General features: G+C 39.7%; 1 protein-coding gene across 2 annotated transcripts in view; it reads left to right on the top strand.

The window, feature by feature from the left end:
- LOC104691671 (sine oculis binding protein homolog) overlaps positions 1–15,307 on the top strand; it is a 113,220-nt gene that overhangs the window by 16,551 nt on the left and 81,362 nt on the right. For both annotated transcript variants that reach the window (XM_010403294.4, XM_010403283.4), the window contains exon 4: positions 7,128–7,279. In XM_010403294.4, coding sequence (XP_010401596.1) covers positions 7,128–7,279 — 152 coding nt within the window. The remainder of the gene's footprint in view (positions 1–7,127; positions 7,280–15,307) is intronic.

The raw sequence follows: 15,307 nt of genomic DNA, 5'->3' as shown, positions 1-15,307 counted from the left end.
ATTTTATACAAAGGAATGAGTGATTTTCTGAGTTATAGTTTAGCATTGCTTTAGAATTAAAGTTTATAGGAGATTTTGTAAATACAAGTGCAGATGAGTAACTTTGTGCAACATAGTGGAATAAGCAGAGTTCCTGCCCTACAAACATTCTGGAACTGCCTGCTGTAACCTCTCTCAATACTTGAATTGTATTGGAGGAATCTGAAACCATTAAAGATGTTTTAAATGGTAGTTAGCAGGCCACTAAAAATTAATTCCAAGATCATCTGTCAGAATTCACTGAGGAATTGCATCTATGACTACAGTACCAAGAAGTTTGATTCCAGGCAGAACCCAGTGGCAGTTTTCATTAAGTAAAGACTACACTATCAGATCTAGTTAAGTCTATATGTGGAAGAGACTTTCATTTTACTATTCTCTGCATCCCTCTTCAGTATTTCACAAGTATCTTCTGGTTGCTGAACAGCGTTACAATTTCTCTAACTGTAGGTAGGCTTCACCCTTTGATAGAAACCACTGCAACAAATCCTATAGTCTCTAGTTTTCAGTTTGAAACATCATCAAATTTACACTGATCGTAGAGTTATTACTGCCTAGGTTTTTAAATGCCAGTGGTTGCCAGGATGCCTGCCCCATCTAGCCCACTGTTGATGTCTTTTGCTCTCTGTGGAGGGCCAAGTGTTTCCTTTGTGCTAAAAAGAAAATCATAAAGTCCATGTATGCACCTTAATAACATATATTCAAAGTACACAGGGAGTTCCCCCTCTATTAGCTGAAATAGGTGCTTTTTTTGTTTGCATGTTTAAAGCCTGCCTAACTGCCAGCTTTTGTGTTGTGCATTCAGTCCCCACTGAACTATGCATAAGAATGTGCCTCAGCTCATGCATAGAAAACGTAGGCAGGCTGTGGTTCCCCAAAACGATTTTTTCAAAAGGGACTAGGACATTTTGCTTTATTGGCAGAGTAGTGAACTTGAAGAGACTGGTCCTTAAAAGGAAATGCATGGTAGAGGCTCTGAGGTATTTCCATAGCGATGGCTGCATCGAGCTTTCTATTGTCAGCCCTATATTTTAATCTTCCTCTGGTAATTACTTTTTTTTAGGCACTTCTTCTACCTTAAGTTTGTCACATGCCCCATCTGTTTAGAGGATCAGTACTTAAGGTGATATCACAAGGGGATCTGTAGCAATGTCTCAGGAGTTTTGTTTCTTCACTTTTTTTAGTTTGAGATTCATTTGCTAAAGCATTTCGGGTGTAAGAAAATTGTCTGTAATGGTGCTTCTGCTTTGCTTGGGATCAACAACCTCAGGAACTACTTTGGGATGAAAAATCTGAATACATGCTACTTGGTTTTCTTCAATGGTGATCTGGGATTTCAGGAGCAGCAGGCGGGTAACTCGGAATTATCCAATTCTGAAATCCTGGCAGGTCCCAGTGGAAACAGTGAGCCTTTACTGTTATTGCTGCAGATGCTCAAGTCAAGATCTAAAGTCTTTAAAAAGGAAGTTTTGCAGCTTTTCAACAGAAAGTAATAGTGAAAGCAGCTAAAATATTTAAAGATGTATATACCAGTGGATTGAGCGCAGTTCCCAGCTCAAGGTAAAAGGGCTATTATAGCTCCCTACCCAGAAAACCTGGAATCCAAGCTGCCTCTGTGAGGGGGTGGGATGCAGCAAAGAGAAAAAAAGAGGAAAGTGGGTGAAAGCAGTAGTGGAAAGACATGGCTTCTGATAGTGTGGTGGAATGAAACTCATGCCAGAGATGAGCTGGTTGGTTGGGAGACATGGAGGAGGGATGGGATGCCAGAATATTTTTTTGTATCAACAACCACAGTCAAGGTACAGGTTTCACAAAGGCTCACTCAGTCCAGGTGCTGTACTTCAGATCTCAATCCCAAACACTGTCCTCCTGGTCTTCCTTCTGCACAACAGTACTGTGGTTGGGCACCTTCAGGAGAGATGTTCTTGCCAGAAGAATTGAGTATCTCCTGCTGAATTTCTTGCAAGGAAATATGGAAAGTAAGGTTTTGAAGTACCTGCCCTTGAATCATCATAACATGCAGGATTAGAGCTGTAGCTGCATTTAGTTTCACCCAACTTTTTGAAGCTGGAGTTAAAATTGAAAATACATCTTAGTTCAAAACAGTAGAGTGTTGCAACCCAAAACTTAGTAAACTGATCAGGATTTAACTCCAGAATTTTAGGGATTTTAGGAACATTGCTCTAAACACTGTAGGTCATGCTGGCTTGCTTAGCTAAAGAGCCAGGGCTGTTCATGCCGGATTTACTCCATTGTACTCATTGCCTTCCTTCACTTCCCCCCACCTCTTTAAATTATGTCTCCATATAAGATCAATTAGTGTAAACTGCTGCTCATTGGGTTTAAGAGGAACAGTTTTCTTCAGCTCCTTCACACTGGTTTGAAAGGAAAAAAATACCAAACATTCTGCTTAATTAAGACTTAAAGAGGCGGTGCAAACTTTTGATGATTAATTGAAGCATGCTTTAGACTGATGCATATTTAGTTATTATAATGCGATAATTTTATCTTGTTATACAAACTACTCCCTTTGGGAACATGATTTAACACTGCAAACACTCTGTGTTTATTGCATTGTTCATTATGAAAAATACACAGGCTAAAAACCACAAGGAGATGTAACTGAACAGTATCTGTGTGGTGGGTGCAGGGAGTACTTCTTCCACCTGTAATGACACAACCCAGAGACAGAAAAACACAATACTATAACTCCCACAATATCTCTTCCTGTGAAGAGTTGAGAACTAGAAAAGTAGAGGCTGGAAATTTAGATCTTGTGCAGTACACAGAAAGAATTTGTCTTTCTATTACCTGGTCTAATTACAGAGGACAGCAATATGTATGTTCTGCTGAATGCCCTCCTGTTAGTATTCAGTTGTGTCAGTCCCATCTCCTTTTTGTCTCACCTGTAAGAGTGCCCATGCTACCTGTCGTAAGTGTGACAGATCTGAGAACATGCTAAACACTTTGCAAAAGCAGGTCATAAAGTTGCAGGCCCAGATGGAGGGGAAAAAAAAAGCAGTTATTAAAGAGTATTTTCTTTCACTTCAAAATGATCTGTGCCAGGACTTGCAAATGATATTTTTGTACTTTACAAACATGTGTCAGCACGGCTATATGAGTTCTAAAAGTGATGGTGAATGATCTTCATCAGAAGAGCTGCTCCAGTGAGAGCTCACATGATGGATGTAGGCATGGTGTCAGGATGAGCTCATGTTACTTTAAGCAGATATGCTAAGCTAGACTACCAGCAAAAGTCTGACTATGAGCAAAGGAGAACATTGCCGATGTAATAAACTGGTATAATTATTGTGGAGAAGCTTTCTTAGTGCAGTTCTCATCAGGAAAAGATTAGAATAAAGATTGAAGACAGATAACCAGTCTTAAACTACTGGATTTGAAATTTCCTGCTTCCCTGTGATCTCTTAGCAGCAAGTTGTTCTAGCTGAGCACTCTAGGAACAGGGATTTGATACATTTTCCTGAAAGCAGGGCGGGAATCGGGTAAAATGATTTTCAAAGAATTTGGCCTTGAAAAACAAAAGTCTGTGAAAAAGTGAGAGGAATTTTATCTTGAATGGAATGCAAGATACAAATTTCTGGTTTCAGATTATTCCAATTTGTGTTTAGCAGATGACAGCACTTAAATCCCAAGAGTCTGTCTTTTCTTATTTCACACGGTCTTAGTGTTTTTAGACTACGTTATTGCTTCTCACTGCTCATAGAAATACATGAAGTACTACTTTCTGCTAATGTTGCAGTCCTCTTTTTTAGTTGCTAAGCTTAATACACTGTAACAGACATGCCTAATAGTTCTTTTCACAAGGTCTGCTCAGATCTCTACCACAACTGATATGAAGAAGGAAAGCACACAGTCAGGTTTGGACCTTTATCATTGTCCCCAGCTGTCATCCAGGCCTTAGGGCACAGCTCTGTACTCTCCCAGGTACCAAGCATGGGTTCCTTTCTCTGCTGTTCTTAGCTTCACTTGTAGCTGAAAGAAAGGATTTGATTTTAGACCAAGTTTTTCCTCCTGCTGGGCTGGACACAGTTCCTATTGATGGTCCATAGACGTGTGATACTGGATGTTTTCTATTTCACTTAATGAACTGCATTACAAAGAGATCATCAAAAATTGACTTGGGCAAATGTGCACCTGAGGGAGCAAAGATGACTTAAAAAGTGACGTATTAGTGTCCTATCCCAGGAAGTGTGTACTCTGAACCCCCTTCTGAAGTATTGCTACTTCCTGGCTGCTTCATGTGGTCATACTCAGTTAATCCTTTTGTAGCAGTGTTCCTGAGTCTATTAAATTGAAGAGGCATCTGGTTCTGTTATTGCTGTTACCATGAAATGAAAAGGTTTACATTGTTTGATGACTAGGGTGAGAAAGGAGTAGAATAGAGAAATAGTTGAAGTTCTTTGTATGTAGCTAGACTATTTCCCTCCCTTTCACCCTTTCTTCTTTCAGAATGATGACCATTTTGACTAAAATTGATGATGCCTCCTGGATATCACATATCAATTCCTGGAAGTGCATACAGTGGCTGGAAGTAGTAGTTTATAGACCATTCTGTGCTATTTTTTTGATCGTCATATCCATGGACCATAAGTGAAGCAATACTGCTTCACAGGTTTCTCTGTGAGGCGATGGTGAAGCTCTGCTGGACAGGGCATGGCAAGACAGCAACTTGACACAGAAGGTCTCTCTCCTCTCCTCCCCTTGCCAGGATGTATCTTAGAGGAAGTCTTTGGTAGAAGGAGGTGGACTGAATCTGACTGTCCTGCATAACTACCTGCAGAAAAGTGGAGAAAAGTGAATAACATGGCTTTTCCATGTAAACAGCTGCTGCTGGGAGCCTGTGTAATTAAAAATGAACAATAGTGTGGATCTTTCTCATCATCCATGGGAGACAGTTCTTGTGAATCCCTGAACAGGAATTGAATGACAGCTGAGGTGTTCCCCCTATCGAATCACTCATGAAAGCCCCTGAGAATCCCAGTGGCGCATCTCTGTGTTTCCTGTTAAAAACTGTGCCCCAGACAAGCCAACCTGCTTCAAAAAGAGGTACTTCAGTGCCTACTTTGCCAGTGAACTCTCTTTCAGCTCTGTAATATTCTTTTTTCATTTATGAGAGTTCCTCTCACCAGAAATGAAGGCGATTAGAAAGGTATCACTGGTAGATCTCCTCTTTTCCAGAGATAAAATACTTCTTATCAGTAGGGAAATATATGTTACTGTTATCTGAAACAAGAGTCTGCTGTCTGGTTCCTTTGATTCAGAGGATCTTCTGTTGTCCTGGTACATTCAAAGGGGCAGGTTCAGTCTGTAAGGCATTGGTTTATTATGGTGCAAAATTAGCTGAATCAGGGTGCTTTTGTAAAAGGTAAGTACTTCAAATGGCTCAGGATAAGAATGGGGGGAAGAGCTCTAGGTCTGTGCTGGAGTAGTTGGCATCCTGGACAAGACCAGCCTGCAGAGAAAGCTGTGACAATCCCATGCAAAACCAGCATAGCAGAACCCTGTGTGCCTGACTTATGTTACAGCCAGCTCAGAGCAGGCTTTTTGACCCTATAGATGGCTAGTGATAATTTTGGCCAAATTGTTTTGATTTCCCTTCATGTTCAGTATATCAAGGCGCTTATGATACTGGCAAATCCCACTGTAAAGGGTAAGTGGTACAATACATTAAACACAAATCTGTGCCATAACGTGGCCTTAAATATAGGTTTAAAGGTAGGCAGTCTGATTAAAACTAAAAGGTCATTATTTTACGTTGTAGAATTTCATTTGTAGCTGTAAATCATAATACAATTTGTGGAAGGAAAAAAAGTTGTTAAACTGGCAATATTTATTCCAATAAGGTGAGTAAAATGCAGCACGTAGTTCTGAGTTATGATACTCAGGGAAAGGAGCCAAATCACTCTGCTAAAAATTAGTTTGCCAATAATTTTACAGAATGATGACAGCGTAGCTTCAAAAACAAATCCTTTATAGGGAAATAGGATGGCTGCATGACAGAATCTCTAAGCTATGAATTCTCCACAGCTCATGGACCAGGAACTGCTTTAACAATTAGTCTCCAGGGATATTTTTTCCCAGAAGTTAGACAATGGCTGCTGTCTGTAACTGAAAGGTCATCCAGTATCATAAACTGGACATAAGAACGGAAGAATTCTGAGTTTTAAAAAAGTCAGATTCCTGCTAACTTCTTGACTTGATCTGTTTAGTAGACTAAACTATTCACTGCTGTTGTCTGTGAAGCTAAGGTGGGAATGATGACCACACAAGGATATTGCTGCACATTAGTAAATAAGCTCTGGTGTCTTTTTATATGGCAGAAGGCACACATGCCACATTTGTAACACACGTTAGAGAAGAGCTCAAAAGAGGCTTGGGAACTCTGCCTGAATTAAAATTTGACCAATGAGCATAATGACTGAAAAGTAATCTGGCAGATTTTGCCACAGTGCTGCATCTTCTGCCTTGCTCAAGTTTGTGTTTCTGTGACTGCTGAATTCACACAGAAGCTCCCTGTTTTGTATGCTAGTCATTATTTCAAAATAATGCAGAAAAGGGATGTTTTATGTTCCTTCTTATTTAGAAGAGGGTTCGTGTTAGAGACCTGCCTTGGTGCAGCACCTTCTGGCTGTGTTTTATCGCCAGCTTGCTGAGCAGAGCATCTCAGGGACTCACTACAGCAGACTGTAAGTAACAAGCACAAAGCAGCAATACCCACTAAACCTTCAATCTTGGTTACTCATTTAATAAAGATTTGTGTGCTCTTAAGCGTGCTAAAAAAGTTCTCGAGATTTCCAGAGATTTTCAGCAGTGCACCATTTTTGAAGCTAATCATCTTTTCCAGCCATTTTAGAAGCTTTGCCAGTCTGCTGAGTCTGGCTGGCACAGGTCATTGGCTGCCTGAGGATGAAGCTGGTGATCACAGGCAGGCACAGTTCTGCCCTCTGACAGTGAGGGAGTTAGAAATGAGACGAGCTGCTGCTGTTTGTATCTAAGAGTAAGTGTGCAGATGTCTGAGGAAGGTGTTTGCATCTCATGTAAACATTGTTCTTATATTTTTGTTGTAGAAGATGATGTGTCAAATGTACAAATAATGTGTGCCTGGTGCCAGAAAGTTGGAATCAAGCGCTATTCCCTGAGTATGGGAAGTGAAGTGAAATGCTTCTGCAGCGAGAAGTGCTTTGCAGCTTGCCGAAGAGCATATTTCAAGAGAAACAAGGTAAGAGAAATAAGGAAAGATGTAACCTACATAGACATGGCTTTAATCAGGCTCAGCCTGAGTCTCATTTAGCATCTAATAGAAACTCTTTTCTTTTGTTTTCTCTGTTTCACCTAGTCCCTCCACTTTCCATCTGTATTGTCTGTTGGACTGTCAGCCCTTTACTAACCTTCTTTCTTCCAGTTTCTCTCAGCTTGATGCTTGGGTTTTGTGAGAGTCAGGGAATTTAAATACTAATAAGCATTAACGTAAGACTCCAAATTTGGCCTTAGAGTCTCAGGAACTTCGTACATATACACAACTAAGAGGAAGTATCAAAGAAATAGAGAAAGGTTGTGTAGGGCGGTGCCACCAAGTCCCATGGCATTGGGATCATGGCCAGTGGGTAAATGCTTTTAGGGCCTAAGTCTCAGTCCCATCACAATGGTGGATATCTTTTCACTGCTGCTAGTGAGCTCTAGTTTCATTCTTTACAAGTGTATCATTTTTAATAAATTATCAGTGCTACAAAATTCAGACACTATGCAGTTTTTGGGTTGGGGCAAGCAATGTTAGAACATCTAGAGTAATGTGAAAACCCCTCCTACTCAATTTAAATTTAAGTCCATCTAAAATTAGAAAGCAATCCTAATATTGAATGTCTACAAAAATTGCTGTAATCACTGAAGCACAGTGCCTGAAAATGCCCTCTAGGTTACTTCAGCAGCTGTTCTCTGCAGCAGAATTTGTAACATGTCACTTAAAGAAAAATAGACAAGAAACACTTCAAATTTTTAGTTGTTAACAAAGTAGCTGTGTCCTTTTGTGCTTAATAGTGTGAGTCTTTGGGTAGATTTATTGTCTTAGAAATGTTTACCGTTCTTGAAACCCTTTTCATTTTGGTTTCCTAAATGATGCCATTTACCCTCATGCTTCAGAACATTCCAAGCCTGTCAAGTTCAAACTGACTTCAGGTCTCTAAATCTGGTCTTTTACATCTGTCATAATAACAAATAAGTACATATGGATTCTAGACTCAAGATGTAATGTTACAGCAAATTAACCTCCTTTATAAATTTGGGTCACATCATCCTGCCAAAAAGAAAAAAAAAAAAAAGCCTGAAGAATTAGGTTGCAAAAATCAGTAGAGTGGAATATTAGTGGCAGTCTTGGAGAATCAAGCTCATAGTGTCTACTGGAGCAGATAAGCAAGTAAAAGTCACATGAGTCTTCTGTGAAGAGTGTTGTTTACATTCTTTTTATCTAGAAGAAGTGTAGAGGAGGGAAATACATGCTCCTTAGATGCTCCTCATTTGAAAATAAATTTGCATGGATGTATGTGCATGTGTACATGTGCACATTTATGCACCTGCAGTTCAGTGTGCCTTACAAAGTGGATGGCACAGTCCAGACACTCTGGGCTGACAGGATACAGATCTCTGTCAGCTGATGCTCCTGTGACTTCCAGTCACAAATTTACGTGGATAAGATACTTCATAGTAATGGAGGCATTGTCAGTGATCCTGGTTAGGTGGTCCTGTGTGTCCAGAACTGATGAGTACATGATAATTTGGGAAACCTTGGAGAGGCAGATGAAAGAACTTGCTGTATTCTTTTTCACCTACAGCTTAGATCCTGAAACAGGAGGTTTAGATCCCCAGTATATGAAAATAAATGCATGTTACCATAACTCATAGGCATACTTCAACCTTCTAGTAACCCATTAGTAGCAGGATTCAGTAACAGTTTATGACCATGAATTCAATCAGTGAGGCAGTATAGCAAAAGGTTCCCTTTCACCTGACTTACTATTTATTACCCTTGTGCTTTATTGGAGGCTTTTTTGTCCTTGTATTATGAGAAAGGATGAATTAGAGCTTCACATTTTCCTTGGTTTCCTTTCCTACATCTCTGTTAACTTCTTCTGGAAGATGTTGAATATTTCCATCCAGAAAGATCTCTGTAATCATTAATTTGTATGTGTGTGTGTAAATATATATACATACATACACACACATATACACACTACAATAGATGTTCCTAATATTTTCATATACCAGCATATCCCAGTGAAATGTCCTATTATTCACTAAAGAGGTTTCAAACTAACAAAATGTCATATGGGAGGACTTGGCAAAACATGTTGATTGGCTCTGCTTCAAAGTTAAGCCAGTGAGTTAAATTTTCTTTCTCTTTGGACCTGTGGAGCCTGGAATTTCACAGGATCTGACAGAGCAGGGGAAATCAGTAGCTGCCTGTGTGTTTATGGCATTAGATGATCAGAGGATAGAATATTTAGGAAGTGCTGCTGTTAAATTAAGACAGGCACAGTAGAACTCAGCAGACCCTCATGCTTCTTGTTTTGCACTTCACCTGTTAGTAACGGAGTGGGATCTTGAGGAATAAGATCAAAAAGAACCAGGCTGCAATAGTTTCAGATTTAACTGCTGACCTTTGCTCTGTTACGGCTATTCCAGCAGCGTACCTGTCTTTTCCATGAGTCTAATGCTTATTTATGTGTTTTAAGGAGTTATGCCACTCTACACTTTCTCATTTTTCAAACAGAAGAGCAAAACAGTCACGTTTCACCTGCCTTATGCATGTTTTAAACAGTGGATCTCTGCCACAATATAGTGTTGTATTACATTAAATATGTACAGCTGCTGCGTTTCTGGGAGCTGATAGGACTTTGTGGTCACTTTATTTAAAGCTTGAATTTCCTAATGGATCACGTTAAGCAGTCTTCCCTCCCTCCCCTAGATAAGAAGTGCTGTAATAAGTGCTTGCCTCAAATGATAGGACTGTTCAAGTAGCAAAGAATTAGTCATCATTAATGCCTCAAAACAGCACTAAGTAGTGCTGTGAATTACCCATCCCTGAATGACAGTTGCTGAGTTCAGAATGAGAACTTTTGTAATCATCGTAATAAAAAAATCTTTTCCCATGCACAGGGCAAATGCACACTGCAGTGCTGCATGCCACAGATTCTCAGCTGGGAGAAGGCTTGACATGAGCCTACAATGAAGTGCCCTGAAAGTGCTCCAGAAAGCCCCAGGTCAGCTGGGCACTGGCTGCTCCTGACTTCTAACTCCTTCCCAGCCCTCTCCTGCGCTAGGTTTGGCAAGAGTAGCAACACACTGGAATAAGCTAGTACCTTCCTGGCCTTGGGAGCTTTTGAACCCAAGCAGTGAAGTCAGAGGTGCCCGTCAGGCTTTCCTGCCTTTTGTCCTGCTGGAGTCGTGTCTGTTTGTGTTCCAGAAGCTGTGCTCCTGTATCCTCTGCATCCATACATAGCCAGGGTTGTCAGGGAGCTTCGTGCCTGGAACGGGAAGTTTGTAAGGAAAAAGACTGGTGCAACCTTAAGTTGCTTTTCTCGTAAGAAATGCAAATTTTGCTCCAGGTATTTTGAAGTCATGACCATATAAAATTATATCAGCCAGCAGCCATGCCTTGCAACAATAGAAATATATATGTTTTGAAATTATGTATGTTTTGAAATTATAAAGGCTCTCCCAAAAGAGTAAGTTTATCTAAATTATCAGAGAAAAATGAACAAAAAGTTGAGGCTTTTGCCCCATTAAGCAAAACCCAAAGTATTTAGACAAGATCCAATTTAGAAAGAAACCTAAAAATACCAGCACTGCCACCCCCAAACAAAAATAATCCGAATCTGCATTCCTGTTCCTGTTTTGTCAGTTTGCTGAGTCAAATACACATAACAAATCCTGTATAGCAACAACATGTTGTGTATAATAATATTGATTAAAAGGAACCATTGCAGGAAAAGTGAGCATTTGGTACTAACGTTTGTAACTGAAGAGATAAGATTTGGATGCTGCCTTCTTAGATTTAATTTCATAGGCCAACTAATACAAAGTTAAGTACCAAAGAGTCATGTAAGGGCAAAAAGCACTAGACCACCAAGTTTCAGGATATGAAATTTAAAGGGAATGGCTGGACTCACACTTGGATCCAGTGAGTCTGAAGCCTGAAATGATTAATTTTGAAATTAAGTTGTTTGACTCAATGGGTCAGAAAACAAATTTATTATGACCAAATAGCCAAACGCATAGTTAGGACTGACTTCACAGAGGTTATAAACTCTGTTCACAGATATATTAAAGAATAATTTACTTGATTTGACTAAGGTTTTGGAGACATAGTGACTGCAAGGTTCTCAGGCAGTATTTTATACTTGACCTTGTCCCTGTTTTGCACTGCCTCCCAATTAGGAAGAAAGATAGATGTTTTTGTTTACAGTGCAGTCCAATTTCATTCATACTAATAAACAAAAAGGCATAAATCAAAAAGTAAAAGTCAACCACTCTTTAGCACCATGAAGATGTAAACAAGGATGACTCTTTTCTCCCTGTATAGTGATGGGCAACACTGTGTGTTGGTAGTGCAGACAGGGAGTGTGGTTTAGGGTGCTTTATCTCATCTGTGTGGCAAAAATGAATGTGAACTATCAAATGGAGCTGTAAGAAGTCATACACATTTATTTAGTCCTGAGTTCTATTGCATTAGATGACTCCTCACATTTTTAAGCTATATTTAAAGATGATAAAGAGCATGCAACATCCTAAAGCTTTAGCGCTCCTGCCTGCATAATTTTTTTGGTTAATTAATATCGATCACTAAGTGATAATATGAACATTTATATACAAACACGTACTATAAACTAGTAGTAAACAGCAGCTATCATTCCCCAGAATTATTACTGAGGATTGTCAGAGAAAGTTTTCTTGATTTCAAGCCTAATTGTGCGGCCTAACAGCACATGAGAGATATTTAACAATCTCACTGTTAAGTCAATGAGTAATGGCAAAAAAAGCACTACTTTCATCTCTTTCTTATGCATCTACAAAATTTAATTAGTAAAATGATCATTACTCATTGAAATTCGGAAAATTGCTTAAAGCAACTTGATGCAAATAATGCTCTGACCCCAAAAAAAAAAAAAAAAAGCTTAGCTATTCCTTTAGATTCCCTTTCCATAGTACATTCTGAAACACATGGGGCTCTGAATAGAAAATCTATTTCTCCTAGATTTAACTTGCATTAATCAGGTGTTCAGAAAGGTCAGTGCAGAGCAGGTGTCCCACCTTTTTTGCACGCAGTTGCATCCATATTTGGTTCTGTGGAGCTGTAGTTAAAAGCAGGATTTAATAAATGGTTCACGAAGTTGCTTCTGCTGCTGTGGGTTTGCGTAGAATGTGCGTGCGTGTATTTGTGTGTGCACATCTGCCTGTGTGCGTGCATGTATTTGCCACAGCAGCCAATTAAAAAGGTTTCTTGCAAATGCTTGAAGGTAGAGGGGGAAAAGACAACGTATCTCCATAGCTGTGATTGCTTTGTTGAGATATAAATGAGCGCTGATGAGTGAATGCAGATGAGATGCTGAGTCTGCAGAGGAAACAGCTCAAGCTTGGGGCACAATTGCAAACTTCTTTGAGGAACTGGCTGGAGAAGGAGGGATAAGGAAAATAACCTCATTCAGGAGATGCTTTTAAAGTTTGTGGAGGGTTGAAGGCCACAGATAGTGACCAAGAATCTGGAACAGAGACTGAAATATTAAGAAAGTCCTGAGCTGTGAAGGAAATGTGTGGCATTGGTTAGAAAGAAGATTGGCATCATTGTCTTGCTGTCATTAGCTGGCCTTGTTACTTACAGGATGCTAAACCCAGAGATCTCATCGAACTGCTTCCCCAAACCAGAGCTAGGATCTTTCATGATTAGAAGAGGCAAATGAAATTCCAAATTAACCTACTGAGGCCATCAGTCAGAATATCTTGCTGCTCACCCACGGCAAAGCAAAATGTATTGCCATTGCTAACAATGAAATGGACAACAGCACCTGACTGATGCCACCAGCGACTTAATGAAGGGATCTGGCAAGCCCAGTGTGCTTGTCAGTTTGCAAACTCAATGGACATTTTAATGTCCATCTGCTGCCATTTAATACCATAAATTTGAATCAAATTCCCATTGTCTGAATTACTAGCAGGTATCCAATCCAATTAAAAGGCGTGTTCACTTTTAATTTTAACCACCGTGTCACATTACATCAGTCGTGTTGCATTCTGGCTGCTTGCGTTGTATCAAGATGAATATGCTAATTACAGCTGCCTCTTGAGGGGCAGGCATTTGATTCAAACAAAGCGACCGGTTTATGCGAGGTGTCCTCACATCAGTTCTGGACAGCTTCAACGGTTGCGCTTTTCCTTTTTCCCAGAAGCAGGTTTTGTTTGCATACAGATGGTACAACAAAAAACCACTAATGGTGTTAGGACTTGACTGGAAATGCTTTTAAGTCTTTTGCACACTGGGTGAATGCAGTTTAGAGCAATGATTTGGATTTAAATAGATGTTCTGACACCTTGGTATTGGAGAAGTGAAAAAAGTTGCTACCTGCAGAGTGACTGAGGGAGAAACATGGCCAGTGGCCATTTTTCTGGAGGTTACTAAGAAGCTTTACTGAGGTCTTAAATCACTTAGGATGAATTTTTGAAGGGGAGAGGACACTAGAGGATAAACAGACATTTTGCCCCTTTAAAAAGTTTGGCAAGATAGACTTCATGGTCTGCATCCAGGACATTTTTACATCACCAAGGGGTTTTTGATTAAAGAATTTAAATGAATAACAATGATGCATTCAGAAAATGAGCAGATATAATACACACTGGTGCTTATTTTACCTCTGAACCCCTTTGGCTCCAACCTATGTGAGCTAGCCAATTGCTCAAAAAAATATTGCTTTCCTCTGTTTCATGTCTCAGCTCAGGTTGCCTTAGATTAACCTTGGCTTTGTATGAAATTAGGCACCTTCCAGCTTTGTTTTCACATGCTCAACAGAGAATGAGCATCAAGAACAATCTTTATTCTGACAAAAGCTTAGGGTAGATCTTTCAAAGTGAATCTAGTTTGCACAGACTGTATTTGGTGCCACTCTTCCCTTTCCTAATGAACACATCAATCATTAATACTAATATGAGCTGGGCAAATAAAGAAATGCATATTAAATGTTTGTTCAAAAATATCATGACATTTGAATAAATTATTGCCTTAATGCATCTGTTCATTTATCAGTCAGCTCATTAACTTAGGGAAATATTGAAAAGGAGGTTGAATATTTTTTTCACTCTATATATTTTTATTTGAAAACCAAAATTAAGCAAATATGGTTTTCAAAAATGTGTTTGGATTAGGAACAATGTTGTGAGCAATACAATTTGTACACACTTCTAAAAGCGTGTGTGGAATACAGAAATTGGAATTAACAGTGTAGGTTAATGGGGCAAAATTCTGCCCAGGCAGGATAACAGAGTGGGCAGCAGTAGAAAACCTGAGGGGCCCAGCTGAAGGTGGAAGGTAATTTCTAGTCCTGAGGTGTCTCAGGAGCTGACATTGCTGTCACATTTTGCAAGTGGTGAAGTAATTTGTGCCGGTGAGGCAGCAGTTCAGTGGTGTTGCGACATTTCTTGTCAGCTGACAGTCTGTGTTTAATCACTCTATTACTCTCCCAACGTGGCGACTTTCCTCTCCAGCAGCCATAGAAATCTTACAATAAATTCAAGGATGAAACTGAGTCAGACCAAGGGAGTAAATCACATTGTCTATCTTTTTGGCCCCTTCTAGCCAGGAAAGTTTCATCCCTTTTAGGTTTGTTTGGAAACGTCTGCTGGTTTATGGGAAGACTGAAGAAACCCTTACACCCATTAACCTTGAGTCTGGCCTTGTGAGTTTAAATGAGGCTAGGAGAGGCCAAATGGATATAACTCATAATCTGCCGGATGAACAGGAAAATGTACTACTGGGGATTGTTAGTTGAAGTCAGTTTCTTGCCATAAATCAAGCTGTGCTCACTGTGCAAGTGTTAAACTTGATGGAAGAATGAGGTGGGTTTTATAGAGCAAAAGTCTGAAAATGTAAAATGTCTTTCCTGTAGAAAATCGTTTCTCCAATAATATTTGATCACTTGGCGACCAGATAAATTCAGTGACCAGCTGTGTTCTGTCAAAAACCCAAGCATTTACAACTCACCCATTT

The sequence above is a fragment of the Corvus cornix genome, chromosome 3 (assembly GCF_000738735.6).
Source record: "Corvus cornix cornix isolate S_Up_H32 chromosome 3, ASM73873v5, whole genome shotgun sequence".
In the NCBI taxonomy this organism is placed as follows: Eukaryota; Metazoa; Chordata; class Aves; order Passeriformes; family Corvidae; genus Corvus; species Corvus cornix.
The sequence above is the reverse complement of the archived record's forward strand: the minus strand, read 5'-3'. Positions and strand labels throughout refer to the sequence as shown.